This window comes from Rhincodon typus, chromosome 29 (genome assembly GCF_021869965.1).
Source record: "Rhincodon typus isolate 14 chromosome 29, sRhiTyp1.1, whole genome shotgun sequence".
In the NCBI taxonomy this organism is placed as follows: domain Eukaryota; kingdom Metazoa; phylum Chordata; class Chondrichthyes; order Orectolobiformes; family Rhincodontidae; genus Rhincodon; species Rhincodon typus.
In genome coordinates this window covers 28275538-28300002 of record NC_063360.1, presented here as the reverse complement: position 1 = coordinate 28300002, position 24465 = coordinate 28275538, and the positions used below count along the sequence as shown (strand labels likewise).

The following is a 24465-nucleotide window of genomic DNA, read 5'->3' as shown; positions in this document are numbered from 1 at the left end:
GAGCAAGATTGGAAAAAAGACAAGGGGAAAATATTTTTACTCAGAGGGTGGTGCATGTGTAGAATGAACTTCCTGAGGAAGTGGTGGATGTGGGTATGATTATGACATTTAAAAGACATTTTCAACGAGTACGTGACTGGGAAAGGTTTGGAGGGATATGGGTCAGGAATAGGCAGGTAGAAATAGATTAGTTTGGGATTATAGTAAGCATGGACTAGCTGGGCCGAAGAGTCTCTTTCCGTGCAGTATGATTCTGATTCTATAAACTAAAGCATGAAGATGAATGATACTTCACTGGGATTGGGTGTCTGTGAAGGATAGTGCTGGGAAAAGGATTACCGTTTTCTTTTTGCTGTTTAAGATCTTTCTAAATGATCTTATTTAGTTTTGTTTAATGAAGCTGTTTTATTTTGAAAACATTGGCAGACTTGTGTGAAATTGGTCAGTGACTGATCTCCACAGCAACCAAATTGCAAAAATAAAACTTGATCTATCAAGCCATGTTTCACTCTGACTTTTGACTTAATCCGTATTGCCATCAGCTGGACTTGTAACACAATCCAAATCCACAGTTATGTCTTTAACAGTTAACAGTTCTCCTAAAGTGCCCCAGCAAGCCACTCAGCTTATGGGATGGGTAATAACAATTAATCTTGCCAGTGATGCCCACACCCGATACAGAAGAATAAAGCATAAAGATTGTTTGCAATCTATGTTGTGTTTCTGATCTATGACCCTAATTATTGCAAATGCTGTCAATCTTTATCTCTCTAACGCTGTCCACATTCACTCTGCCACAGTTAGTCAACCCCTCTTCAATGCCTTTTGTAATGCTAAACCAGAATATTACAGTTTTATTTCTCCTCAGATTTTCCAGCAGACAAAATGTACACTTTGAATTTTGCTAGTATTTCAGTAACACAAATTCCCATTCAAAGGTATCATTGTGTATAAATGCAGTTTGGTTGAATTTGTGACAGTGGTAATCCGAAACTACCAGAGGACAAATGGCTATCTGGCCAAAGCAGTTTGACTTTTTTTCGTCTGTAAGTGCTTAAAAAATACTTTTGATATTTATAGTAAGCTTTCATGTTACATTGTCACTAAGTTGGTATATTTGCCTTATGCCAGGGTATGGTGGGAAACACAATTTGTGGTGTTTGCATAGTCAGTTGTGTTTTTTTCAATGCTTAGGGTTATAAGTGATTAGTGTAAATGAAGTACATAACTTGGTAACACTGGAATGTGTTCTTCTGGAATCTGAGGTTATGACTGTACACCACCCTGGTTTATTTCTCTACAAGAAAACTAATCATAACATCTAACTGTTTGAACTTCTTAGATTGCTGTGAATTTGTTCTTGGCTGTTTTCAAAATGCTTTTAATATATTGTGTTTACCATACAACATTTTCAAAAAATGTTGTATGGTAAACTAAAATGATTTTTCTTCTTATTTTTTCTTCATGCAAATGTCTTAGTGAAGATGTCTTCATTATGGAATGGATTTTAATAAATGTAATCAGCAGGCCACTGTCTTTGAAGTGAAGATGATATAGTGATATACTCAAATTTTCAGTCTGTTTTGCTGATTTTGTGCAATTGTTCCTTTCTAGGTACTGGAGAAAGTGGCAAGAGTACATTCATCAAACAGATGCGAATCATACATGGGAGTGGATATTCGGATGAAGACAAACGGGGCTATACGAAGTTAGTCTACCAGAATATATTCACTGCCATGCAATCCATGATCAGAGCCATGGAAACCCTTAAAATCCAATACAAATATGAGCAAAATAAGGTAAATTTCTAAGATGCAGGTAGAGCACTTGTTGCAATGTTTTACATTCAACTGTCCATAAAAAGAACCATGTTAAAGCCTGCTCATTGCAGTGATTTTCACTTTGGCTAACCATTTTCTTTTAATCATTCTTCCTTTTGATGAAAGTAAAGTTCCCTCTGTCTTTCAAAGTTTCAGGCAGACAGATAGCAAGTTTACTCCCAGGTTTTAGCTAATATTATTTGTAAATGCTAGGAACTATACAAAATTGGATCTGAAGACTTTATTTTGAGTAATCTGTTCCCCCTTCCTACAGGAAACTGACAATTCACTTGATGTCTTGATGTGACAATGTAACTGATATCAGAAACATCTTTCATCAAAAATTGACCATGTGATAAATAGCTCAAATTGGCATGGTAATAAAGGTATTTTTGAATTTATGCCATTTGCATTTATCTCTGAACAGTGATCACTGGAACTGGTAACTAGAATTAAAATCACTTCACATTCTGTGCACATATAGCATTGATTTAACAATGTATTGACCTCTAATTTGGAACCATTGTAAACTTGGGAAGGCAATGTAGACCTTCAAAAGGATATTGGCACGATAGTGGAATGGGAAGATTGTGGCAGTTGAAGTTCACTGCAGAGAAGTATGAGGTGATACATTTATGTAGAAAGCGTATGAGATACGTTATGAACTAAATTGTATAGCTCTAAAAGGTGTGCTGGAGCAGAGACTTGGATGTATATGCACGCAAGTTATCAAAGGTGGCAGGACAGATATTTTTTGATTTTGATTTTATTGTCTTGGGTACTCAAGTAAAAGTAATACATGAATATAGTGAAAAGTGTATAATGTCGCTACATGCACCTAGGTACAGAATCTTGAGAACAAGGCAGAAAGAAAGAACAAAGTTAAAAGTTAAACATCACAGTAATTATAGTACGGTCTAGGCCCGAAACATCAGCCTTCCTGCTCCTATGATGCTGCTTGACCTGCTGTGTTCATCCAGCTCTACACCTTGTTATCACAGTGACACCTTCTTAGTGTTATGTAGAAAATAAAAAAGCAAAACCTGAAAGTTAAAACATTCCAGTCTTTAAGTACTTAGCAATGGTGGGACTGCACTTCAAGGAATTACCTCGAGTCGAGGTCCACAATGTAGCCATGCTGGGCTGAGAGACTGCCACATATTGCCAAAAGACTGCCACGCCGAGCCGGGAGGCCAGTATGCTGCGTCTGTGCTGAATTCAAGCCGGGGAAGAAAAAGAAGAGAGAAGAGGGAACAAAAAAGCACAAAACAGAAGGAGAAAAGGAGGGGTGATAAACGGAAATGGATGAGCTCCGTCTGAAGTGTTCTCCTCCTCCATCATCTGATGATGGAGAGAACAATTAAAAGCATGGTGCCCCAGGTCGTCTTAATACAGGCATAGAGTACATGAGAGAATGCAAAAAGTTACGTTGAACTTGTCATTTAAATGGACCTTATCCAGAATTATAGTGTGCAGTTCTGAGTACCACTCTCTAGGAAGGATGAGAATGCATTGGAGAGATTGTAGAAGAGGTTTACAAGAAAGATCTCAAGGATGAGGAACTTCAGTTATGAGGATAAATTTGAAATGTTGGGACAGTTTTCATGAGAGAGAAGGCAAAGAGGAGATTTGGTGGAAACTTTCAAAATCCAGAGAAATCTTGTCAGCTTAGGCAGGGAGGAACTTATGACACTTGTAAAGGATCATGAACAAGAGGGAACAGATTTAGTGATTTCATGCAAAAAGAAACTTTCTCACACAGCAAGTAGTTGGGATCTGAAATGCACTGCCTGCAAGAGCGGTGAAGGCAGGCTCAGTCCAGGCACTTGAGAGACCTTGTTTCTACTCCTGGAATCGTTTAATCGTTTAATAGAGATATGAGGAAAGTTGGGAGAATGATACTAAGCCAAGTACTCATTTGGAGGACGAAGGTAGACATTTTCGGCTGAATGGCTTCCTTCTGTACTGTAATAATTCTGCGATTCACCGTAGTCTCTGGTTAGAGATGTGAAGACATCACTGTTCATATTTTTAATTAGCTTGTTCAGAGACATTATTATGCACCTGGAGCAGCAGGGATTGAACCCAGGCTCCTTGACTTGGGTAGGTACACTACCAGAACTGTCCACTTGGAGTGGGGTTGTAATAATTTTTAGGTAAAGTTTGAATTGGCTTTGTTTTCTTGTGAATGAATCATGTCATTTTGGTCTGGGTTATCTTAATCTATTTATTGGATGTAATTGCTGGCAGGGCTGGCTTTTATTGCCCATCTGTAGTTTCTTTTAGGACATGACAGTGGTCTTTTCTTGAATTCTCCCTTAGCATTTTGATACAATTCTCTGAAGTCATCTAGCAAAGCACTTGGCTGTAAGTGTCATCCTCGCTGCGCCATAGATATCTACCCTTTAATGGATAAGGATATCAAGTTGTCTTTCCTAAAGGACATAAGTAAACTATATGACTATTTGCAAAATTTCAAGAACTCCGATTAGTATTTGCAAGCTTTTCAAATTTGACTTCAAGTTTTTGTGTTAGTTGGATTTAAACTTGTATTGTCTGGTAGTTCAGTCCCATAACTATTGGTTCTTCATATCTTGTAGCACTTAATCTACGAAGTTAATACATTTGGCTGGACAGATGGTACAATAATGTAGTGATGCCACTAGCATGGCTTCAATTCCTATATCAGTTGAGGTTACCATGAAGGTCTCTGCTTCTCTATCTGTTCTCTATCTGCTTCTCTAAATATTCAAAACTTGCTCGTGGCAGAAAACAAAGTGTATTGCTTGACACCTTGTTTCTCATTGGTTTCCAATTATCCGCAGGTATCTCTCCTCTGATGTGGAGCTGACAATGTTTGACTGGGGTAGGTAGTCAGAAGTGACATGACACCAGGTTATAGTCTGACAGGTTTATTTGAAATCTCAAACTTTTGAAGACTTCACTTGCTGAGGGAGCAGCACTCCAAAAGCTTGTGATTTGAAATAAACTTGTTGGACTATGACCTGGTGTCATGACTTATGATTGTGGCTTGTTGTGCACCAAGACACATTAGGAGAAATTAGGTCAGATCAAAAGCTTGCTTCAAAGTGGTTTATCAATTGTTCTTTATAGGATGTGTATGTTGCTGGCAATTTTTGCATTTGTTACTCATTGCCAAATCTGTGAGGCCTATTCAACTATGTCAGAGGGCAGTTAATTATTCTTAGTCCCATTGAAGGACCTCCTGGTTTTGATTCTGGACACTGTTATTTCAGTTGTATCAGGGATGTTTGTTTTTCCAAAATTACGCCAAATCCTTGTTTTAATCTCAAATCTAGCAATTAATGAACCACATGGGTTTGTACAACATGTCTACATTTTTTATGACACCATTACTGAGATGAAAATTTCATTTCCAAATGTTTTAATTGAATTTAAATTGCACTAGCTGCATTGTGGAAGTTGAACCCATTTCCACAGACTCTGGGCCTGTGAATTACTACAGTGTCTTTCCTGTTGTGCCAGCTCTTCCCTTTACAGGTTGAGCAAGAGGGAGAGGTCGAGATGTAGGGAGACAGTTCCAGGGCTTAGGCATCTGAAGACATGGCTACCAAAGATGAAGCAGTTGTAATTGGGACTGCACAAGAGGCCAGAATTTGAAGGTTGTGGGTTAGAGGAGATTATGAAGACGGGCATGGTCATAGAGCAATGTGAAAATGAGAATGAAAATTTGTAAATCAAGACATTGCTTGATTGGGAGCCACTACAGGTCCAGGACTAGCTCAGTTAAGATATGAGCATTAGTCTTTTGGATGACTTCAAGTTAATGAATAAAAGAATATGGGGAGCTGGAGTGTGCCATTTTTTAACCATCTTGTAATAATTGCATTCTATGAAGATTAAATATCAGTTTGAGGTTTGATTTGTTTTCCTATTCTAGCTTCCTACCCTTGGCAATGTTCAGTAATTAAGACAAGTTTCAGGATTAGTGTATCAAGTTGCACTATTTAAAAGATTAGTTTCATGAGCTTGTTGATGATGTATTGATAAAATATTCATATCTGTTTGATGCAGTACATCCCTAGATGAGTCTCCTCTGTTTTAACTGACCTTTTTTCATGCCTGAAATTAAATAATGAATCTCCTAAGGCTATGGAGATACCGCAGCTAAGACACGTTCACAACCATGTTTACTTCTAGTTAGTATCTTTCCATTTGTGAGAGATGATGAGAATGCAGACTTGGAACTTTGCTGAAGTCAGACATGACCATCTGCATTATGTTTGCTGAATAAGCTGATTCTGGAGTGGAGGAAGTCTGCCACGAGGCCCAGAAATTAAGGTTCTCCTTACCAATGATGCAGGATGCTCTTATTGAAGACTTTTTAACTCAGGGCTGCTGTCTGCTTTAGGCAGTCCTATCTACTGTCCTTCAACCAACTCTCAGTCACTTATTCTCCTTAAGTATATTTTTTATTTGTTGCTCAAATGTAAATATACCTAATTTTTTAATTATTCTTAGTCCCATTGAAGGACCTCCTGGTTTTGATTCTGGACACTGTTATTTCAGTTGTATCAGGGATGTTTGTTTTTCCAAAATTACGCCAAATCCTTGTTTTAACTCACCAGGGCCTTGCTATGCTTCACTATCTTTGCACTCTACCAAGAGTACAATTAATAATTATTGTCTTAAAGTGGGGAGGGGTGTGCAAGTGTTTTGAAACCTCCAAGTTGTACCTCCTATGTGATAAACCTATATATCAGCTGAACTGATAAATTTGACCAGAACACTCAAACATTTTTACTGTAGTGCAAATAGAACAAAATCATCAACGTTTTCAGTTTGGTGCTGCCAGATGGTGTTTTCATGCTTTCAAACGTTGTTCTTTCTGGACTCCCCGGCTAATTCCTGTCATAATTATAAAACGTCTAACTGCAATAATTTTCTTTTTAAAAATTTGTGCCTCCAATAGATGGATAGCCTGATGACATTCCCTGTCTTATCTCTGGCTCATAGTCCATCCAATAGATAAGTTACCTAAATAATTGAGAGTTGGATGACTAACTTTGAAAATCTTGTTTCAGACTTAAATGCATCAGAACAAATATTCAGAAATCAAGGAATTAGTTATAAGCTAGCAGTGTTTTGCACTTTACCCCCTCCTCTGAAATAAATTCACAAGTATATCGCAAATGAGCAAGTATGTGAAGTTTTAAGGGTATATGGGTTTGTATAATACTGTTTAATCTCTTAATCAGAAATGAGGTTTGAAATAACACCCTTCTTGTTAGAACCTTTTCATTTTCTGAATCCACACTAATTCCTCTGTTTAAATTAATTTTTGCAAGGGACGTACTTTTTTTTTCTCATAACTGTCTGGCAGTTTTTTTACAACAGAGGTAACATTTCCTAAATGCTGTTATTGTTTTGTATATTCTCAACTTGAAAGTGGTATTTCTTTTGATCTTGAATTCCATCTGTTTTCAATCAAAATCGTTGCCAAACCACTAACTGCTTTGCAACGAAGTATCATGTAGATCTAAAATGTGGTCTATGTCTGTCTATTTAAACTAGAAGTTATTTCTTTAGTGAAGGGTGTTCTTATTTAAAATCAGGGTTGTTGTCCTGAAAATTTTAATTTTAATTGAAAAGACTTTAAGTGAAGCATTGATTTCCATAGGAATTAATGTTAAAACCAGAGTTAGGTTCTTCGAGATCTTCGTAAAAGTTTTTAAAAAATACACTACTTTGAAATGCAGTACCATCGATGCATTAAATGCTGAAGTCCTACCTTGCTACATGAAATAACGGTTAAAATAAAATGCAGTTAAAAATAGTAAAGAAAACTTCTATTTACTATGCCCCCTGCCGTGAACCCTTTGAGTGGAGCCAGGATGGTGGTTTTGCTATCTGGGGTCTGCACCAAAGGGTTTATTTTCTCATTAGGCTCTGGGCCAGCTGCTGAGGCCCTCGTTTGTCCCTGGTGGCAGTGTCTGCTGCTTGGTGGTAACTTAGTGGGGTCTGTGGTACCCTTTGGCAGTCGCTTTATTCTTCTGCTCAGTGTGGCTGTGCTTCTTGGCTGGCTGCAGTTTCTTGCCTTTCCTCTCCCTTCTAATTGGTAGGTTAGATTTACCAGCATTTATTTCTCTCTGTTGTGGTATTGGCCATGGTCACTAGGCTAAGGTGCCTGCCTTGGCATTGTGATGCAAAGCTAATAGGGAAACATGGAGGAGCCATCTAGGTTTTGTCATAGTTTGGGATGATGGCTGCTTGGTCTAAATGGGGTTTGGTGGCTCCTCTTCATTCTGTTGGCTGTGGAACACAGCTTCTGGGCAGGAGAGTGGACCTGCCAAGCAGTGCCCTATGGGGCGGGGCAGGGTGGTGCTGCTGAGACAGGTGAGGCCAGCACGCTGGTGGGGGAGCACTTGTCAAGCTCGACAATAGCCTGTACCTTGCATGCTGGGAGAGGTGGCACTATCATGTCTGGGTGGGGTCCCTCATAGGCACCTTGGCTGAATAGATGGCAGTGCCTCTGGCAGGATAGTGTGGAATCTGGTGGGTGGGGATATCCTGGGGAAGACTTGGAGCAGTAGTGCAGCATAGGGAAAGACTGCATGTCTGAGAGGGGGGAGCAGACACTGAAATTATCCCATTTGGGTTGGGTGAGTCATTGCAGTAAATTGTATTAGTATGAATCACGATACTCCAGTGATATTTCCGATTCTGATTACTCAGTTTCATGAAACAACTCTAAAAGGAGCAACGTTAGTCACTGATTCCCTGTATCATTAAAATTATGTTCTTTAGAAGCTGTACAGTTTAATTGAGGATCTGCAATGTTTATGACAAGGTCAATGACACCCAACTTTTAAAGATAGCAACTTACTGTTCTGTAATGAAAACACATAATATACCTAAGTTTTCAAAATCCAATGCTGATGAGATAAAGAAATTGAGGCCTAATATTCCTATTAAAAAAAGAGTTTAAATTACAGAAGTACACTGTTTGAAGTCATGTTGAAAAAAATGTCCTCAAACAGAAAAAGAATGTATGTATGGCTAAAACTACTCATCGTTGGCGGATGCTTTTTACCTTGTTTTACCTATTTTTAAATTTTTTTAAGGATCCCATAGAAGTTTGGATTTGATACTAGATTTTGAATCCAGGGTTCTGAAATGGTTACTGGGATGGGAACCCATTCAGAGTTTTACTTCCTAAAAGAAAATAATACTGTCTACTATTCAACACTAACTTGCGTTTATATTATGTTTACTTTAAGCAAGATAGTTTAAGTTGGAAGGGATATGGTGCACATGTTAAAAATAAAATTGTGGAACAGATTTGTATAAATTTAGCTTGTATTGCCTTGTATTCAAAAGATTGATGATCTTGGAGGGGAAGAAATTTTAAAGAAAATGGATTTCTTAAAATAAAAGAAAAACATTTTCCGTGGTAATAGAATTAAGACAGTTGAACTTGCATTGTTTCAGGCTCCACCAAAGAATTCTGGCATTATGCAGAGTGGCAGCATGATAGATTGTGCATGCTTTGTCTTTAAACAGCTGAAAGGCCTACAGATCAAAATGGTAGTGCATCTCTTGTGGAGGTTGACATGAAAGAGGAGACCATGGTACTGGGGAGCACCTGAAGGGGGAATTCATTGAACTTAGTCAGGTGTTCGAAGCAAAAAGTCACTCCTTCGGGCTGCTGCTCACACAGGTACTTATAAGCAAGAGGAAAAAGCTTCACTTAGCAGATGCATGTTGTTAGCAGACTCCAGTCCACCAGGGCTTGAGGAACATTGAGGAATTGAGGACATGGTGGAATGTTGCTGGATCTGTGTTGGGGAGAGAGAGAGGAGCAGCCAATGACGGTGTCTCAGCAAACATAATGTTGTGGTTAGCTTTGAAGAGCTGGAGAGCTCATTGAAGCCCCAGGAGACATTTAGAAGCTAAAAAAGGAAGTGAAGGCAGACTGCAAATGGTATTTGCACCATACAAACATGGGACTTGGGGAATGCAGGGAAAGCATCGGCTTTGTGAAACAAGTAGTTTGTGAAGAGTTGGAATTGAGATGTTAGTAGATCTTAGAGAGTAGCCTTGAGAATTCGAAGGAGTGCAGGGAAAAAGATTCAACCACTGGAAGATGAGCAATCAGTCTGTGATTAGCAGCTTTGTGAAACTTTCAAGAATGATTTTTGGACTTAAAGAATTGAAATCCACAATAAAGGAGGCCAAGATTTGGTCACTTAACATCTTGGTAGATTGCAAAGAAATCCATGGAGTCTGTTGAGACTGCATCTGCTACTTAAAGTGGTCTGTGGGTTGTTCTTTTTTATTGTTTGTTCATTCATAAGATTTGGGAGATTTGTTGCCCATCCCCATTTGCCCTTGAACTGAATGGTTTGCTAGGCTATTTCAGAATGCGGTTAAGAGTCAACCAACCACATTGTGGGCCTGCCGTCACATATGGACCAGATCAGGTAAGGATGGCAGTTTTCCTTCCCTAAAGGACATGAGTGGACCAGTTGAGTTTTTACAACAATCGACATTGGTTTCAGGGTCATCTTTTAGACTTTTAAAACCAGATATTTTATTGAATGCCAATTTCACCATCTGCCATGTTGGGATTCAAGCCAATACTCCTAGAACATATCCTGGGTCTTTGGATTACTTGGTGGCAACAACGCCACCAAGCCATCACCTTCCTAGATGATTTGTCTGTTGACACATATTTGTCTAATTTTGGATGTTAGAGCACAAGTTACATGTTGTTTTATACATCTAACTCCCTACATAATCAAGTTTATTTTGTTTGTTCACAGTTGTGGGCTCTTGTGACTTTATTCTCTTGATGGGTCTCAAACCGGGATCTCAAACTTAACTTTTTTTTTTACGTAAAAAGATACTGGTCCCTAACCACATGGTAACATAAGTTTGATCTTGACTGAGATTGTAAGAGCATAGAGCAAGTGGTCTTAGCGCAGGATTGGACCATGTCGGGCATACAAGTGTCTTTAACGTTAAGGCCAAGAGAAGACAAGTGGAGTTAGATAGTAAATACCTGTCTGTTCTGCAGTCGAAGGAGCAGTCCTTGTCACTCGTGGTTTGATGCTTAAGTTTTGCTTTTACATAATCAGTCCTTTATGTATTTAGTTTGGATGATAGATAGCAATAGATGATAATTCCTTATGTTGAAGAGCCAAATAGAGAACTTAATATATTTTCTATTTTGTTTTGTAGGCGAATGCACAATTGATTCGAGAGGTTGATGTAGAAAAAGTAGCCTCGTTCAATAGTCCATATCCAAGTGCAATAAAAACTCTGTGGAATGATCCGGGAATTCAAGAATGCTATGATCGAAGGCGAGAGTATCAATTGTCAGACTCTGCTAAATAGTAAGTACGTGACTTGTTTGGAGCAACTTGAGTGAAAGCAGGAGTTGAGACTCTCGTGACTTCTAAAGTCAATGAGTATGATCTCTGAATGCTTTGAATACAAAATCAAGCTCATGCATATTAATATATTTGTAACTGCTTTAATTATGTAACTTTGTTATTTTGACCTGAAAAGATGTATGCCAGAGTCATCTGCATTGCACAAATTGTGAAATCCAGCATTTTAGTGCATTTTAAAATTGATTCATTCTTAAACAAATAGAGAAAACAAACCAATCTGATGAGGTTCCAAATTCAAACATGCGCAACAACTCTTAGTTTAATCTTTATGCAATACTTGAGGCTAAAAAGTACTGCAAATAATTTTAATAACAAAATAATTCTGAATTCATTCCTTTGATTTAAGGAACACAATCTGAATAATTTTATGAAACCCATTGAAATTGATGTGTCCTACCTCCTGTCTGGTGATAGACTTAACTTCAAATCTAACAATTTCATATATGATTGTAAATATCTAAAAATGACATGATAACTCAGTGTCTCAAACAAAGAGCAGCAAGTTTTGCATTGAGAATGCTTTAGTAGAACTTGGCTTTAGACTTAGTTAAATGACCCCTTACTCACAGCTATGTATGATTATTTGGAAATTGATCAGGAATGTTGTCATATAGCAACTTCCTAAGTTAGTTGAGTAGTGTGACATGTTCTTTATAGTGTGTTATTTATTTCTTAAAAAGTAGATAGCATAAAATTAATATAGAATATTTCACCTGTTAATACAATTTTTAATCTGCTGCTTTGTACCCAAAGTTACTTGCTGTACTGAACTTGAATATAGTTGGAAAAAAGCATTTTATTGATGTTTTTCACCTTGCATTCATCAGAACAGTACAGTGTAAGTGTTGTTTCTCTTTGGTATTTCATACAAATTGCCCTGACAAGTATAAGTCAAAGGGCTTTGACAGAATATGCCTTGTTTTCAGTAATACCTTTTTGGGTAAAAAGAAGGCAATACACTGCAAACTCTATTGGATTTGGACTGCAGCTATAGCATCAGTTTGGTACACAAGGTTTTATTAAATAATATAACCAGAAGTCCTACATGGACTGGAGTGTGATTGTACAAAAGAACTGAAAAATAGACAGAGACTTGTTACACTTATTATAGATCTGTAGTCGCCCTGAACAACAACTGTCTGTCAAGTCCATTCATAGAACTAACAATCTTTTCCTCCAAAGTTTCTGTCTAATCCTTTTTGAATTCCCAAACAATACCGAGGTGAGGTGACCTTTGTGTTGGGGCTCCCTTAAGTGGCAGATCATTAAAATTATGCCACTACATTTCAAATAGAGAACAGATATTGAATGAACTGTTCATACAATCGTGAAGAATGATGCTTGCTAAGTCACCTTATCAAGACAGTTGTAATACCTACCTTTTTATATTTTGGAAAAATAGCTTCTATGCATTTCTGGTATCAACAATATAAAGGAAAGAGATAACGAGGGGATACTCTGACACCAATTTTGACAATTCCAAACAATCAATATCTCAAGTGGATATTAAAAATGTGTGCTTTGTAATTTGACATTGAGCAATCTGGTTTCTTGTGCCGTATCCTTTACCCTCTTGAACTAGATATCCTAGCTCCTGAAAGGAGTAAGCGTTGGATTCTGGTGAACAACGACCATTATTGGTAGTTGGTTTGGAGTTTTCGGATACTTTGCTTGATTTTCTTAACAATGATCTAATTATTTCACAAAAAGAAGTGTTTTCTCTCTGTGCATCTCTAATTTTCATTCCACCTAAGAATACAAAGGGACAGTCACCCTACTTAAGATTGTGATAGAAACAGATTTGGTCAAATAAAATACGTGACGTATCCAAAAATACTGACTATGCACTTGTCTCCCTTTTATAAAATTTTCAACTTTTGAGGAGAACTTGGTCTTGATCATTGCTAATATGAGTGAGATAGCCTTAAGAAATTAAGATATCCTTATATGCAAGAATAATCCAATCTGGCCAATTACAATCTCAGTCTATTCCCCATATGATGAGGGTCTCAGCCAGTGCTATTAATTGGCATTTATTTATCAGAAGAAACTGTTTAATGTGAGTTCCACCAAGACCAATCACCTTCTGACCTCATTGCAGACTTGCTTCGAACGTGGACCAAGAGGTGAAGTGACAGAGGCTGCCCTTGATATCCAGTTAGCGTTTGACTAAGTATAGTATCCAAGAGCCCTAGCAGAACTGGTCATTAGGATTTGAGATGGGTCGAGAAATTCCTTGCTTATTGGAGCCATCCTCGGCACAAAACAAGGTGGCTACGGTTGTTGGGGGTCAATCATAGTCCTACGATATCACTGTGGGAGTTATTCAGGGTGGAATCCCAGTTCAGATATTTTTAGCTTCATCATCAATGACCTGTCCTCCATCATTCGTTAGAGTTAGGGAAGTTTGTTGATGATTTTGCAATCTTTAGCATCATTTATACCACAATGCCTGTTCACCATCCAGAAGAAACAAATCAGTAAAGTGATAGAATACTCTACATTTCCCTAGATGTGTGCAGCTCTGGCAACACCCAAAAAGGCACCATCAGGACAAAGAAGGCAAAGTGTGTACCATCCAGAAGAGGCATTGCAGTGTCTCAGCCAGACTCTTTCGACAGTACTGTGACCTCTGCCACCTAAAACATCAAGGGCAGCAGATTCATGGGAGCCTTGCCAACTGCAAGTGCCAAACAATCCTATCTTGGAACTATATTGCTGCTCCTTCGCTGCTGATGGATCAAAATCCTGAGACTTTTTTTTTCGCCTACAATACTGTGGGTGTACTGCACTCAGTTCAACTACAGTTTGAGAAGGCAGTTTATTCAAATTTATTCATGGGATGTGTATTGCTGGCTGGGCTAGCATTTATTGCTAGTCTGTGGTTTCACTTGAAAAAGTGGTGGAGAGTTAGTGCCAAAAACTGCACAGTCCATTTCTGTAGCTATTCCCACAATGCTATTAGAAAAGGAGTTTCAAGATTTTGTCCTGAAGGAATGGAGATAAATTTCCACGTCAGGATGGCGAATGACTTGTAGGGGAGCTTGCAGGTGGTGGTACTCCCATATATCTGCTGCCCTCAACTTTCCAGTTAGAGTTGGTCGTGAGTTTGATAGGTGCTGTCTTAAGAGTCTTGCAGTGCACCTTGTAGATGGTGCACACTGCTGCTATTGAGCATCACCAGAGAAGGAGGTGGATGTTAGTGATTATGGTGCCAGTCAAGCAGGCTAGCTTGTCCTGCTTTAGGGTCAAGCTCCTTGACTATTGGAGCTGCGCTCATCCAGGTAAGTGAGGAGTCTGCCATTACACTACTGACTTTTGCTTTGAGAAGACTTTGGGGAGTCAGGAGGTGAGTTACTCACCGCAGGATTCCTAGCCTGTAGCCTGCCTTTTCGCCACTCTGTGTATGGCTAGTCTAGTTCAGTTTCTGATCCACTGTAACCCCAGTGTGTTGCTAATGGGGCAAGTCAGTGATGCTAACACTATTAAATACCAATAGATGGTTAGATTATCTCTTGTTGAAGTGGCCATTGCTTGACATTTGTGTAGCACAAATGTTACTTGCCATGTGCCAGCCTAAGTCTGAATCATTTGTCCAGATCTTGTTGCATTTGGATATGGACTGCTTTAGTGTCTGAGCCCTCGCAGCATATGTATTGTTGGCTTTCTGTGAACTGATTGATTTATGCATTTTTTAAAAGAATTATTTTGCCTAGGTGATGTGCTAACATTGAATTGAACATTAAATTTGTGGGGATCAGATTATTTATACACTGTCCTTTGGGCCCTTGGTAATTGCCTTGTCATGTTGAATGCTTTCCTACTTTCTGATCAAATTTTAAGTATTCACCACAATTTGGAAACCCATTTGTTTTAGGAAGATGAAACTCCATATCTTTTGTAGCACCATCTCTACAAGTGATGTCATTTAATTATCATAAAGAGCAGTGGAAACTGAACATTCTGAACTTGAAGATAACTTATTACAAATTAGTTTAAAACCAGTTGACTCCAATTTCAGTAATTGCAAAAAAAAACAGACTTCTTTGGTCTCTTTGAAGCTCATCCAGCTGGAAACTGCAATTTTGTGCATTTAAATATAGACATTGACTTTTGATAGCAAGCTAAAATTCAAATTGCAGTTAACAAACTTACCTCCTTATGTCACAGATTTTTGTACCCTGATGTATTTATTCAAATCTGATGCAGGAAAATATGTATGCTTAAAATTCCAGCCTTTATTTCTCAAGCTATCCTTTTTTTGTTATTTGGGTCCATCTTTCTTTTTTAAAACTTTAGATAATCCTACACCAAAAATCATCATTCTTAGTCTTGTAAAGTGGCATTACATCAGATTTCATTTTCTGTACTGCAGTATGTGTCAAATTAATTCATGCTTCCAGTAGCACGCACATATTGCACATATGCAAAGAAAATATTGCAACAAGCCACACAATAACATTGTGCAGATGTAATCTGTTTATTTTTGCTTTGAGCAAAGAGCACTTTTAAGAGACTTTTTAATTCTTTACTCTCATAAAGTCAGTTTAAGAGAGTCCTGTTCAAACTTGAAGCATTCAGTTTTTATACCCCTACAGTGAGGGAAGATCATAGTACAATTTTCTGATGTTATTAGTAGCAACTATTCTGTCATTTCATGCAACAGAGGGCTGTAATACTGGGAAGACTGACTTGTGCTGTCTTTATACCAACTACTGTTGCACAGTACAATATTAATGAAAGTTGATGTTGAAGTGGAAGGAAATTTGACTGGAAAACCTTTTTTAAAATAGGGAAACACGTACACAATTCAATGCTGTGAATAGAAGAGATTGGGCTGTAGTCTAAAATGAAGCAGAGTAAAGCACCAACTAAAGAAAGGTATCAGCGGTGACTGAAGTACAAAGCACTTAAAGATTAGAGGGGGAAAGCAGCAAGATATATTTAAGAATACAATTGGTGGGGTAGCACTACTTTTCAATAGCATCAAATGTAATGTGTATTTGCATCTTCAGGGTGTTGGATCAATTTGTTGGCAATTTAAAATATCCAAGGTTGTAGTCATATCACTTTGTTTGCTGAGAAGATTCTTCTCATTGTTTGTGAGATTAACTATAAGAAATGTATTGGAAATGTATTAGGCCTATCTGCCTACCCAGCAGGATGTCCTTAGAGTTCGAATCCCAACAACAGGGATCATTGAATACCCATTCGACTTACAAAGCATCATCTTCAGGTAGAAGGTGGTTCCTGAAAATCAGTAACTGATTTTATCGATTGCATTGCATTTTTGCGCATGTTCATTCTGGAAGCAAGTGTTATTACTGAAATAAGTTTAATGCTTTGTATATCAAATTTTGCCCATTTTAAAAAAGGTAACCAAGACAACAGCTGACTACCCCACTACATGATTCACATGCCCTTCTGCAAGCCTTCCAAAGGAGTTAAGAACATGATCAGACTGTTTGCTCAAACCACCCATCACTTAGGGCTTATGTTAGTGACTTAGATGGGGGCGTGGGCAGCATATGGGATTAATAGCTACATGCTAATAATAGCAAGGCTGCATCGTGATGTGAAATTGCATATCTCAACAGGGATGAAGACTGAACAGAATTCAGCTCCATTAAGTCCAGTTCAACCATGGTTCTGTATATGGTCTAACTCTGTTTTTTTTTAAAAAACATGTCCAATACATTTCTTATAGTTAATCTCACAAACAATGAGAAGAAGCTTCTCAGCAAACAAAGTGATATGACTACAACCTTGGATATTTTAAATTGCCAATGAATTGATCCAACACCCTGAAGATGCAAATACACATTACATTTGATGCTATTGAAAAGTACTGCTACCCCACACACGAAGCAGGCCTGGACCTGCAGACTTTAGGACCTCCCCTGTAATTTGTCAACACCTTCTGGAAACCTGAACACTAATCTCTAGGGCCAACCTGCCCAATCATTTCACTTGCTTGTCACCTCTGGGGAGGGGAAATTAATGCCCATTGTGCCATAGTGTACACCTACGTGTTGACGCCTATGATAGGCTGAGAGGCTCATCATTTTGGCTCTTAAGCTGCTTAGCACACAACTGTTAGAATTTGAATGATAAGGGTGGCATGTTACTGCCTTTCGCACCTACCTCAATGCTCAAACAAAATATTGGAAAATTCCGCTACATGTATAAATATCATGAGCAGATTCTGGGACCTTTTAGATAACAAGGACTGGGCACTATTTTAGTGCAAACTAATTACTTACACTGGGTGCATAGGCATGGTCAACATTTAACATTAATAACTTAAGCTCAAATATGACAGTGATTCTGCAGATGTTATGAAATTTGCTGTTGATTAAAGAAATGCAACTTCAACAAAAAATTTTCTGCAGTGTAAATTTCCTTTCAATGGGAACCTCCACTGCCAACTAAAGGAAAAAGGCAGTAGGTACGTGCGCACATCAGCACTTCCAAGTTCTACTCTGCACGTGTTCTCTTAACACGGGGATGGACTGATTTTCTTTCATTGTCACTGTCATTGAGTCAAAAATCTTGAAATAGAAACATGTAGCAGCACATTCACTATTTGGACTGTAACAGTTCAAGAAGATGACCCCATTTCTCCTCCCCTTCACTGGATAATGGGTAGTATAGGCTAATATTGCTGGTGACGACCATGTCATGGGAGGAGATGCGGATAGTATTGATTAATTGAATGGCAGGATATTTCACTTAATGAAGCTGATCATGTGAGAAGATGAACCAATTCCTTGCCTGTTTTCTCTCATACAGTCCTGTGGCTACTTGGATAAAGCTGGTAACTGCTGTGCTATTTGGCCAATCTAAATGTTTTATCCAAGTTATAGCTACATCGCCTCCTTTTTACAGTTGATTTGCCCCCACGTAATTTTGCTCAACATTAATTCATGTTGGTTTAGCCAAAAGCTAATTCTCCATTGAACTTTTTTGGTACTGTCTCATTTTTCTAGAAATTTGTTTTGTGGATAATGAACAGGAAAATTTTAAAAGCATGTAGGATTTTTTCTTTTCATTGAGCGCGGTATTGTCAAGGTGACTGTCAACTGTGATGGAGTATGTGGCTGCAGATGAAACAAAATGTGTAGATCAGTTGTCCTGAGAGAATACTCCTTGTATCATGGGATGTATTTGTGACCTCTATCTCAGTGAATGGTACAAAGAAAAATATTCCATCCTCCCCTCTCCACATGGCTTAGAAAATAAAATAACCCCTAAGGGTTATTCATAGCACACATTGGGAAGCTCATTTGCACATTTATCGTTGGGAGTTCATATGCTTGAATTTTTGTATTCATGTGTTTTTCCTTCATTTATAGCTATCTTAGTGATTTGGATCGTATATCGGATCCTGCCTATCTGCCTACCCAGCAGGATGTCCTTAGAGTTCGAATCCCAACAACAGGGATCATTGAATACCCATTCGACTTACAAAGCATCATCTTCAGGTAGAAGGTGGTTCCTGAAAATCAGTAACTGATTTTATCGATTGCATTGCATTTTTGCGCATGTTCATTCTGGAAGCAAGTGTTATTACTGAAATAAGTTTAATGCTTTGTATATCAAATTTTGCCCATTTTAAAAAAGGAAACTAAAATATTGCTGTGAATTTATGCCTAATTCTTTGTCATTTTCTGTAAGTTGATTAATTTGGGTGCTGATTTGCGTGCTGATTTAAATTTTTGAAGTTCAAGTCAAAATGTTTGACCAAGTTCACATTTGTACTAGTTTGGAAATACTAAGAAGTTGACTGTACTGTGGATAAATAGGACACGTCTGTATAGAAAATTAGGTCGTACGGTTTACAGTAGTGTTATTTTGGTCTACCTCTACAAGGCATCATTTGTCAAACTGGTAGGCTGCCATGTCCTAAACACCAGGGACTAAATGCACTTTGCCCAGAAGTTTTCTTTCCTTTATTAAAAAAAAAATGCTAGTATCGAAATTCCCTTGTTCTTTACCCTTAAAACTCTTGAAATTTTGGTTTTCATTTATGTTCTGGTTTTTAAAAACTTTGTCAGGCTGATGAAAGTTTAACCTGCCCTCTTGCATAGTACTATTAATGGTGAAAATGTGTGGGCAGCATTATTGTTTTGTAAAAAGTGAGAAAAAAATGGTGCTTCACCTAATCATAAATAGAGCTTGAAGAAATTTTTAAATTGCAGGGCCTGACCTTGTGCCAGGTTTTGTTTGCGGACATATAACAACTTCTGCTGCTGGCCCGTATGTTCCATATATGAAGCACCAGCTGCTAAAAAGTTGAAAGAAAAATTGGTAATGAATTTCTCCTTTTGTTTGCCTTTTAATGTAACAAATTCAAGTAACTTATAACTAATGTACTTGAGTTTCATTTTAGGGAAGTACAGAATCAGTGGAACTTTGTGCCATCTTTATTTTACTGTGAAGAAGTATCTGCCCACCATTCACCTCATGCATTCTTCTTGGAATATGTCATTATGGCTGAGACAAAAGGCTTCAAATCTAACTGTATTTCTCTTTAATTATAGGAAATTGATTAACAACACTGTAAAATAATAGATTATTGAAAAAGAAGAGATGAAAATGTTAAGGTCCATTCAAGTATTTTTTTTGATACCGACATGATTACAGAAATGGCTGTGCTGTTTTATAGATTTGTGGGTTAGAATCTTAAATCATCTCAAAATCTTAGACTTCACGTATATTTTTATTCTTTCGTGTTGCTTCCATTTAGTGTTGCACATTGAATAAACAATTTAATATGACTGTGTTAAAACAATTTCAAAGTTGTTACTTTTTAAGTTTTATATACATCAACTGCTTGGATTAAAAGTTTGATTTTACATTTTGCAGTCAACATTAATGTTGTCAATACTTAAATTCAGATGGAATATTGGGAGCCTACAACGCAATGGTCTTAATGTGGACTTTACCAGTTTCAAAATCTCTCTACACCCCCAGCCTCCTCCCTTGACCAATCCTCCCTCTCATCCCCACCTCCTTGACCTGACGCAACCTATCCATCTTCTCTCCCACCTATCCTCTGCTGCCACCTCACTGACCAATCCCCACCACTGACTACCTGCACTCACCTATCACCATCCCACCTACCTTCCTGAGCCCACCCCTTCTCTCTCTCTTTAGTTCAGAGCACCCCCCCCGCCCCCCACTTCAGAAGATGGGTCCCGACCTGAAAAGTCAGCTTTCCTGCTCTGGTGCTGCCTGGCCTGCTGTGCTCCACACTGTTATCTCTGACTCCAGCATCGGCAGTTCGTACTATCTCCAAATGAAATGTGTACTGTGATGTTAAAATAATTCCTTACACAAAATCTATGCCTTTGACCTGCTCTGCATTGGTAATTGAAAAATACAATTATAAGTCACATATACTACTGGTGCTCACATGTAATGGCACGTTCTCGTATGAATTTGAATGTTTACACTTCCTTGACTTTTTGAGTTAATAATTATGAGCAATTTGAGGAATTATGGCAACATGAAGCCAAGAGCAGATGTGAAGCATTTGATTACCTTAGCTGGTTTCTCAGTCAGGAGAAAGAAAGAAAGAGTTAGTCCTATTCCAGTTACTAAAAGTAGAAGCCACCATTTTAGAGTATTTACTAACGTTATTTGGGATTTCTACTCTATCCCCAGTGTTCTTATTCGCCCTACGTTTGTAAGAACCATCATTTTAAGAACTGTTTTTTTTTCCTTACCCTGCCTTTAAAGTCTCTTATCCATGGCTCCTTGTTTTTGACCCCTAAACCACTGGAAATGCCTTACTTTTATCGGGTTTGTCTTATCCTTTCTTCATATTGTACACTTACCTAACACACACTTATCTACATTTTTCAAATGAAAATCAGAACTGATCAGTCAAGTCAGTTTTCCTGTTCATGTTTTCTCTTACCAACCATTCACACTATGTATATTCTAAAGACTCAGTACTTTTTCCCTGTTATGTGGAGCTCTGTGCTGCAGACAGAACTTAGAATTAAAATAGACGTATTTTGTTTTGTTTTAGATCTTTTTTAGTTCTTTTTTATTTTATCAATTGGTAGTTCTTTCTGGGCAAACTAGCCAGAAATATTGTGTAAAATACTTTTTAAAAGAAAAACTGATCAATCACTTTATACTGAGTGAATACGTAATCTTTGTATTTAATGTATCGTAGGATTTTGATTGACAATTTAATATTGTGCATGCTCCTAAATATTACTTTAATTAAAACTTTTTTAGAATGGTGGATGTTGGAGGCCAGAGATCAGAAAGAAGGAAATGGATTCATTGCTTTGAAAACGTGACATCCATCATGTTTCTAGTGGCACTAAGTGAATACGACCAGGTTCTTGTAGAATCTGATAATGAGGTATGTCTGTTTTTAAAGACAGTCTTAAAACCAGTGCTGCATTAGATGCCAAAATATCAAGGGAAAAGTACTTTAATAGATTGAAAATATAAGAAAATAGTTTATTTGTGGTCTGGTACTTGTAAATTTTAGGCTTTCTTACTTGAATATTTAAATGTAAGGAAACTATTTTCCTGTGGTGATGATATGCTAAATATTGCATAAGTTTTGAATTATGCTTGTTACTTGAAACCTTTCTGAAAATTTATGAATGGAAGTTTACAATACAGGACATCAGAACAACATTTGGTATAGCTTTCAGCAGTTTTTCTTATAACCATATTTTCAGAATCGAATGGAGGAGAGCAAAGCACTATTTAGGACGATAATCACATATCCCTGGTTTCAAAACTCCTCAGTCATTCTCTTCTTAAATAAGAAGGATCTCTTGGAAGAAAAGATTATGTACTCCCATTTGGTCGACTACTTCCCTGAGTTTGATGGTGAGTAGTGTTTCTCTGCATGTCAGTTTTCTTCAGAGATTTTGGAGGAGTTGGGGGAGAGAAAATAGCAATGGTCTTTAACAAAAAATAGCATATTGAGAATTTAAAGCCTCTGTGTTTTGCTGCTTGCGTGATGACTCGAGTGATAAATGGGAGAAAAACGTAAATTTTGTATAATCAGACAGCAAGGAGTCATAGGTATAGAAATATCAATGTAAGAATATTGAAAATGTTAGTTTTAGATTTCAGTCTTAGTTTTGTATTCTTTGAACGACTTGTTTGCACTGCAAATTTTGTATAAATAATTAAAGTTTTATTTAGGCCAAACTTTGGCAATTGCCCTAAGAACTGAACCACAATATGACTGTGTCATCTGTTTTGTTTATGTTCAAACAAGTGCAGTATGTGCATGTTCATTCTGTCTGCAATGAATAGAGCCTTGTGTATTAATATATGCAGCTTGCAGTATTTGCATATGTTTCATAGTGCAAGTCCGACTGGTAATCTTAATTCCTTGCACACACAGGATTATATAGGAAATGTTGTCCAATTGCAGAATCGCTTCCAATATGGAAAACTTTGTAGTAAGTTTCACAAGTGTGGGCGATTTGGGTAGGATCAGTAACTTTTGAGCAGCCAAAAGGATGTGCTATTTGATACAATGTCAGTCTTTGAGACACATGGTCTACAAACTTAGAATTGCACTGTCACTGACTTTGAACTCCTCTATTTCCAGCACACTAGCCATCATCCTATATCCATTGAAGATGCTGAATCTTGGAAAACGTGCTTAGCTGAACTAAGTAATACATATTGCAGGATTCCAAATTACTCGTCTGATTTTCCAATGCAGCTTAAATGTTTGACAGTGCTGAGGGGCCTCTAGGTCAACTGAGACATCAGAAATCATGACAATGGAATTGGAACTAATGGGAGGGGGAAGCATAGTCGTGATGTCACTGTACTAATAATCCAGAACCTCCGGCTAATGTTTGGTTTGAAACGTACCCTGGCAGATGGTGAAATTTTAATTCAGTTAAAAATCTGGAATAAAACACTGGCACAATGGCAACCATTAAACTACTGTCAATTATCTTAAAAACCATACGATTCATGAATATTCTTGGCAAGGGGAGGAAGCAAGAATCTGCCAGCCTTACCTGGTCTAGTCACCATGCAACTCCAAATTCTTTGTAGTATGGTTGAATCTTGACTCTTAACTGTGCTCTGGTCAATAAATGCTCACCTGACCAGCAGTGCTCCGATGAATCTGTTTTTTAAAATGTCATCCTTAACGGACATGTCTGTATCAACGCAATCTTAATGACTGGTCCAAATTTTTACCCAGTTAACCTGTTGATCAGCATGACTCGATAAGCTTACTTTTAAGTAAGCCTAAAGGAAAAAGTTTGCTGGATTAGTGTAAGAACAATGAGCTTATTTATGACTGGTCCCACACAACATGAACTGGCCATATGGCTAGGTGAATTGCTAAACCAGTTTTGAGCAAGTTTTCCAGGTATATAGTGAAAGGTTCCTTCATATTTGCAAAGAGTATGAAGACACTCATTGATAACATTGCACTGTTCATGTGCACATTTAACATCATTAGCCTATTTGCAGTGTACCATTCGAGGAAGCTACAGACATTTATATGCAACACCATGCCCTGGTGATCTAGACCTGCCACCTTTTGAGAGAATTTATGAACTTGTGCATCTCACAACTTGTGCAACTCTCAGTTTAGTTTTACCAATGCCATGTATGTTGACGAGATAATGTTGATGAGATAGTGTTGCCAGAGATCCCAGCAAAGTCAAACACCTTTTGTTAGGTTCTATGAGAAACATGTCTTCAATTGAATGACATCAAATCTCCTAGCTCTTGCATATTTCTAATAGATTCGCTACATTTGAATCAACTGTTGCATTTAAGAATTTCCTTAATGTCTTAATAGGCTCTATGCTGTGTATTCAAACTTATCTTTGAAATGGAGTTATCAAATGAGTTCAATTTCATTGATGTCCTAGTTAAGAAATTAGCCAGGAAGGTCTCTACTATAGTCTACCATAAACTTAACTGGTGTTGAGATTCCTACATTTCAATGTGCTATAAGATTGGCATTATTAGGAACGTCGTAAATTGGGCCTAAGCCATTTGTTCACTCTGTGTTAGTTTGATGCTAATATACGGCAAATCAAAACCATCCTGTGAGATAATGGCCACCGTGATTCGATCACTGAGACAACAAGGCTTAAGGCTGGATGAACACAGCAGGCCAAGCAGCATCATAGGAGCAGGAAGGCTGACGTTTCGGGCCTAGACCCCGAAACGTCAGC

The 24465-nt window shown here is 37.9% G+C and overlaps 1 protein-coding gene across 3 annotated transcripts in view; it reads left to right on the top strand.

Moving 5' to 3' along the window:
- LOC109914422 (guanine nucleotide-binding protein G(q) subunit alpha) overlaps positions 1 to 24465 on the top strand; it is a 99120-nt gene that overhangs the window by 69986 nt on the left and 4669 nt on the right. For all 3 annotated transcript variants that reach the window (XM_020514012.2, XM_048613959.1, XM_048613958.1), the window contains exons 2-6: positions 1615 to 1799; positions 11046 to 11200; positions 18616 to 18744; positions 21515 to 21644; positions 21973 to 22126. In XM_020514012.2, the coding sequence (XP_020369601.1) occupies positions 1615 to 1799; positions 11046 to 11200; positions 18616 to 18744; positions 21515 to 21644; positions 21973 to 22126 (753 nt within the window). The remainder of the gene's footprint in view (positions 1 to 1614; positions 1800 to 11045; positions 11201 to 18615; positions 18745 to 21514; positions 21645 to 21972; positions 22127 to 24465) is intronic.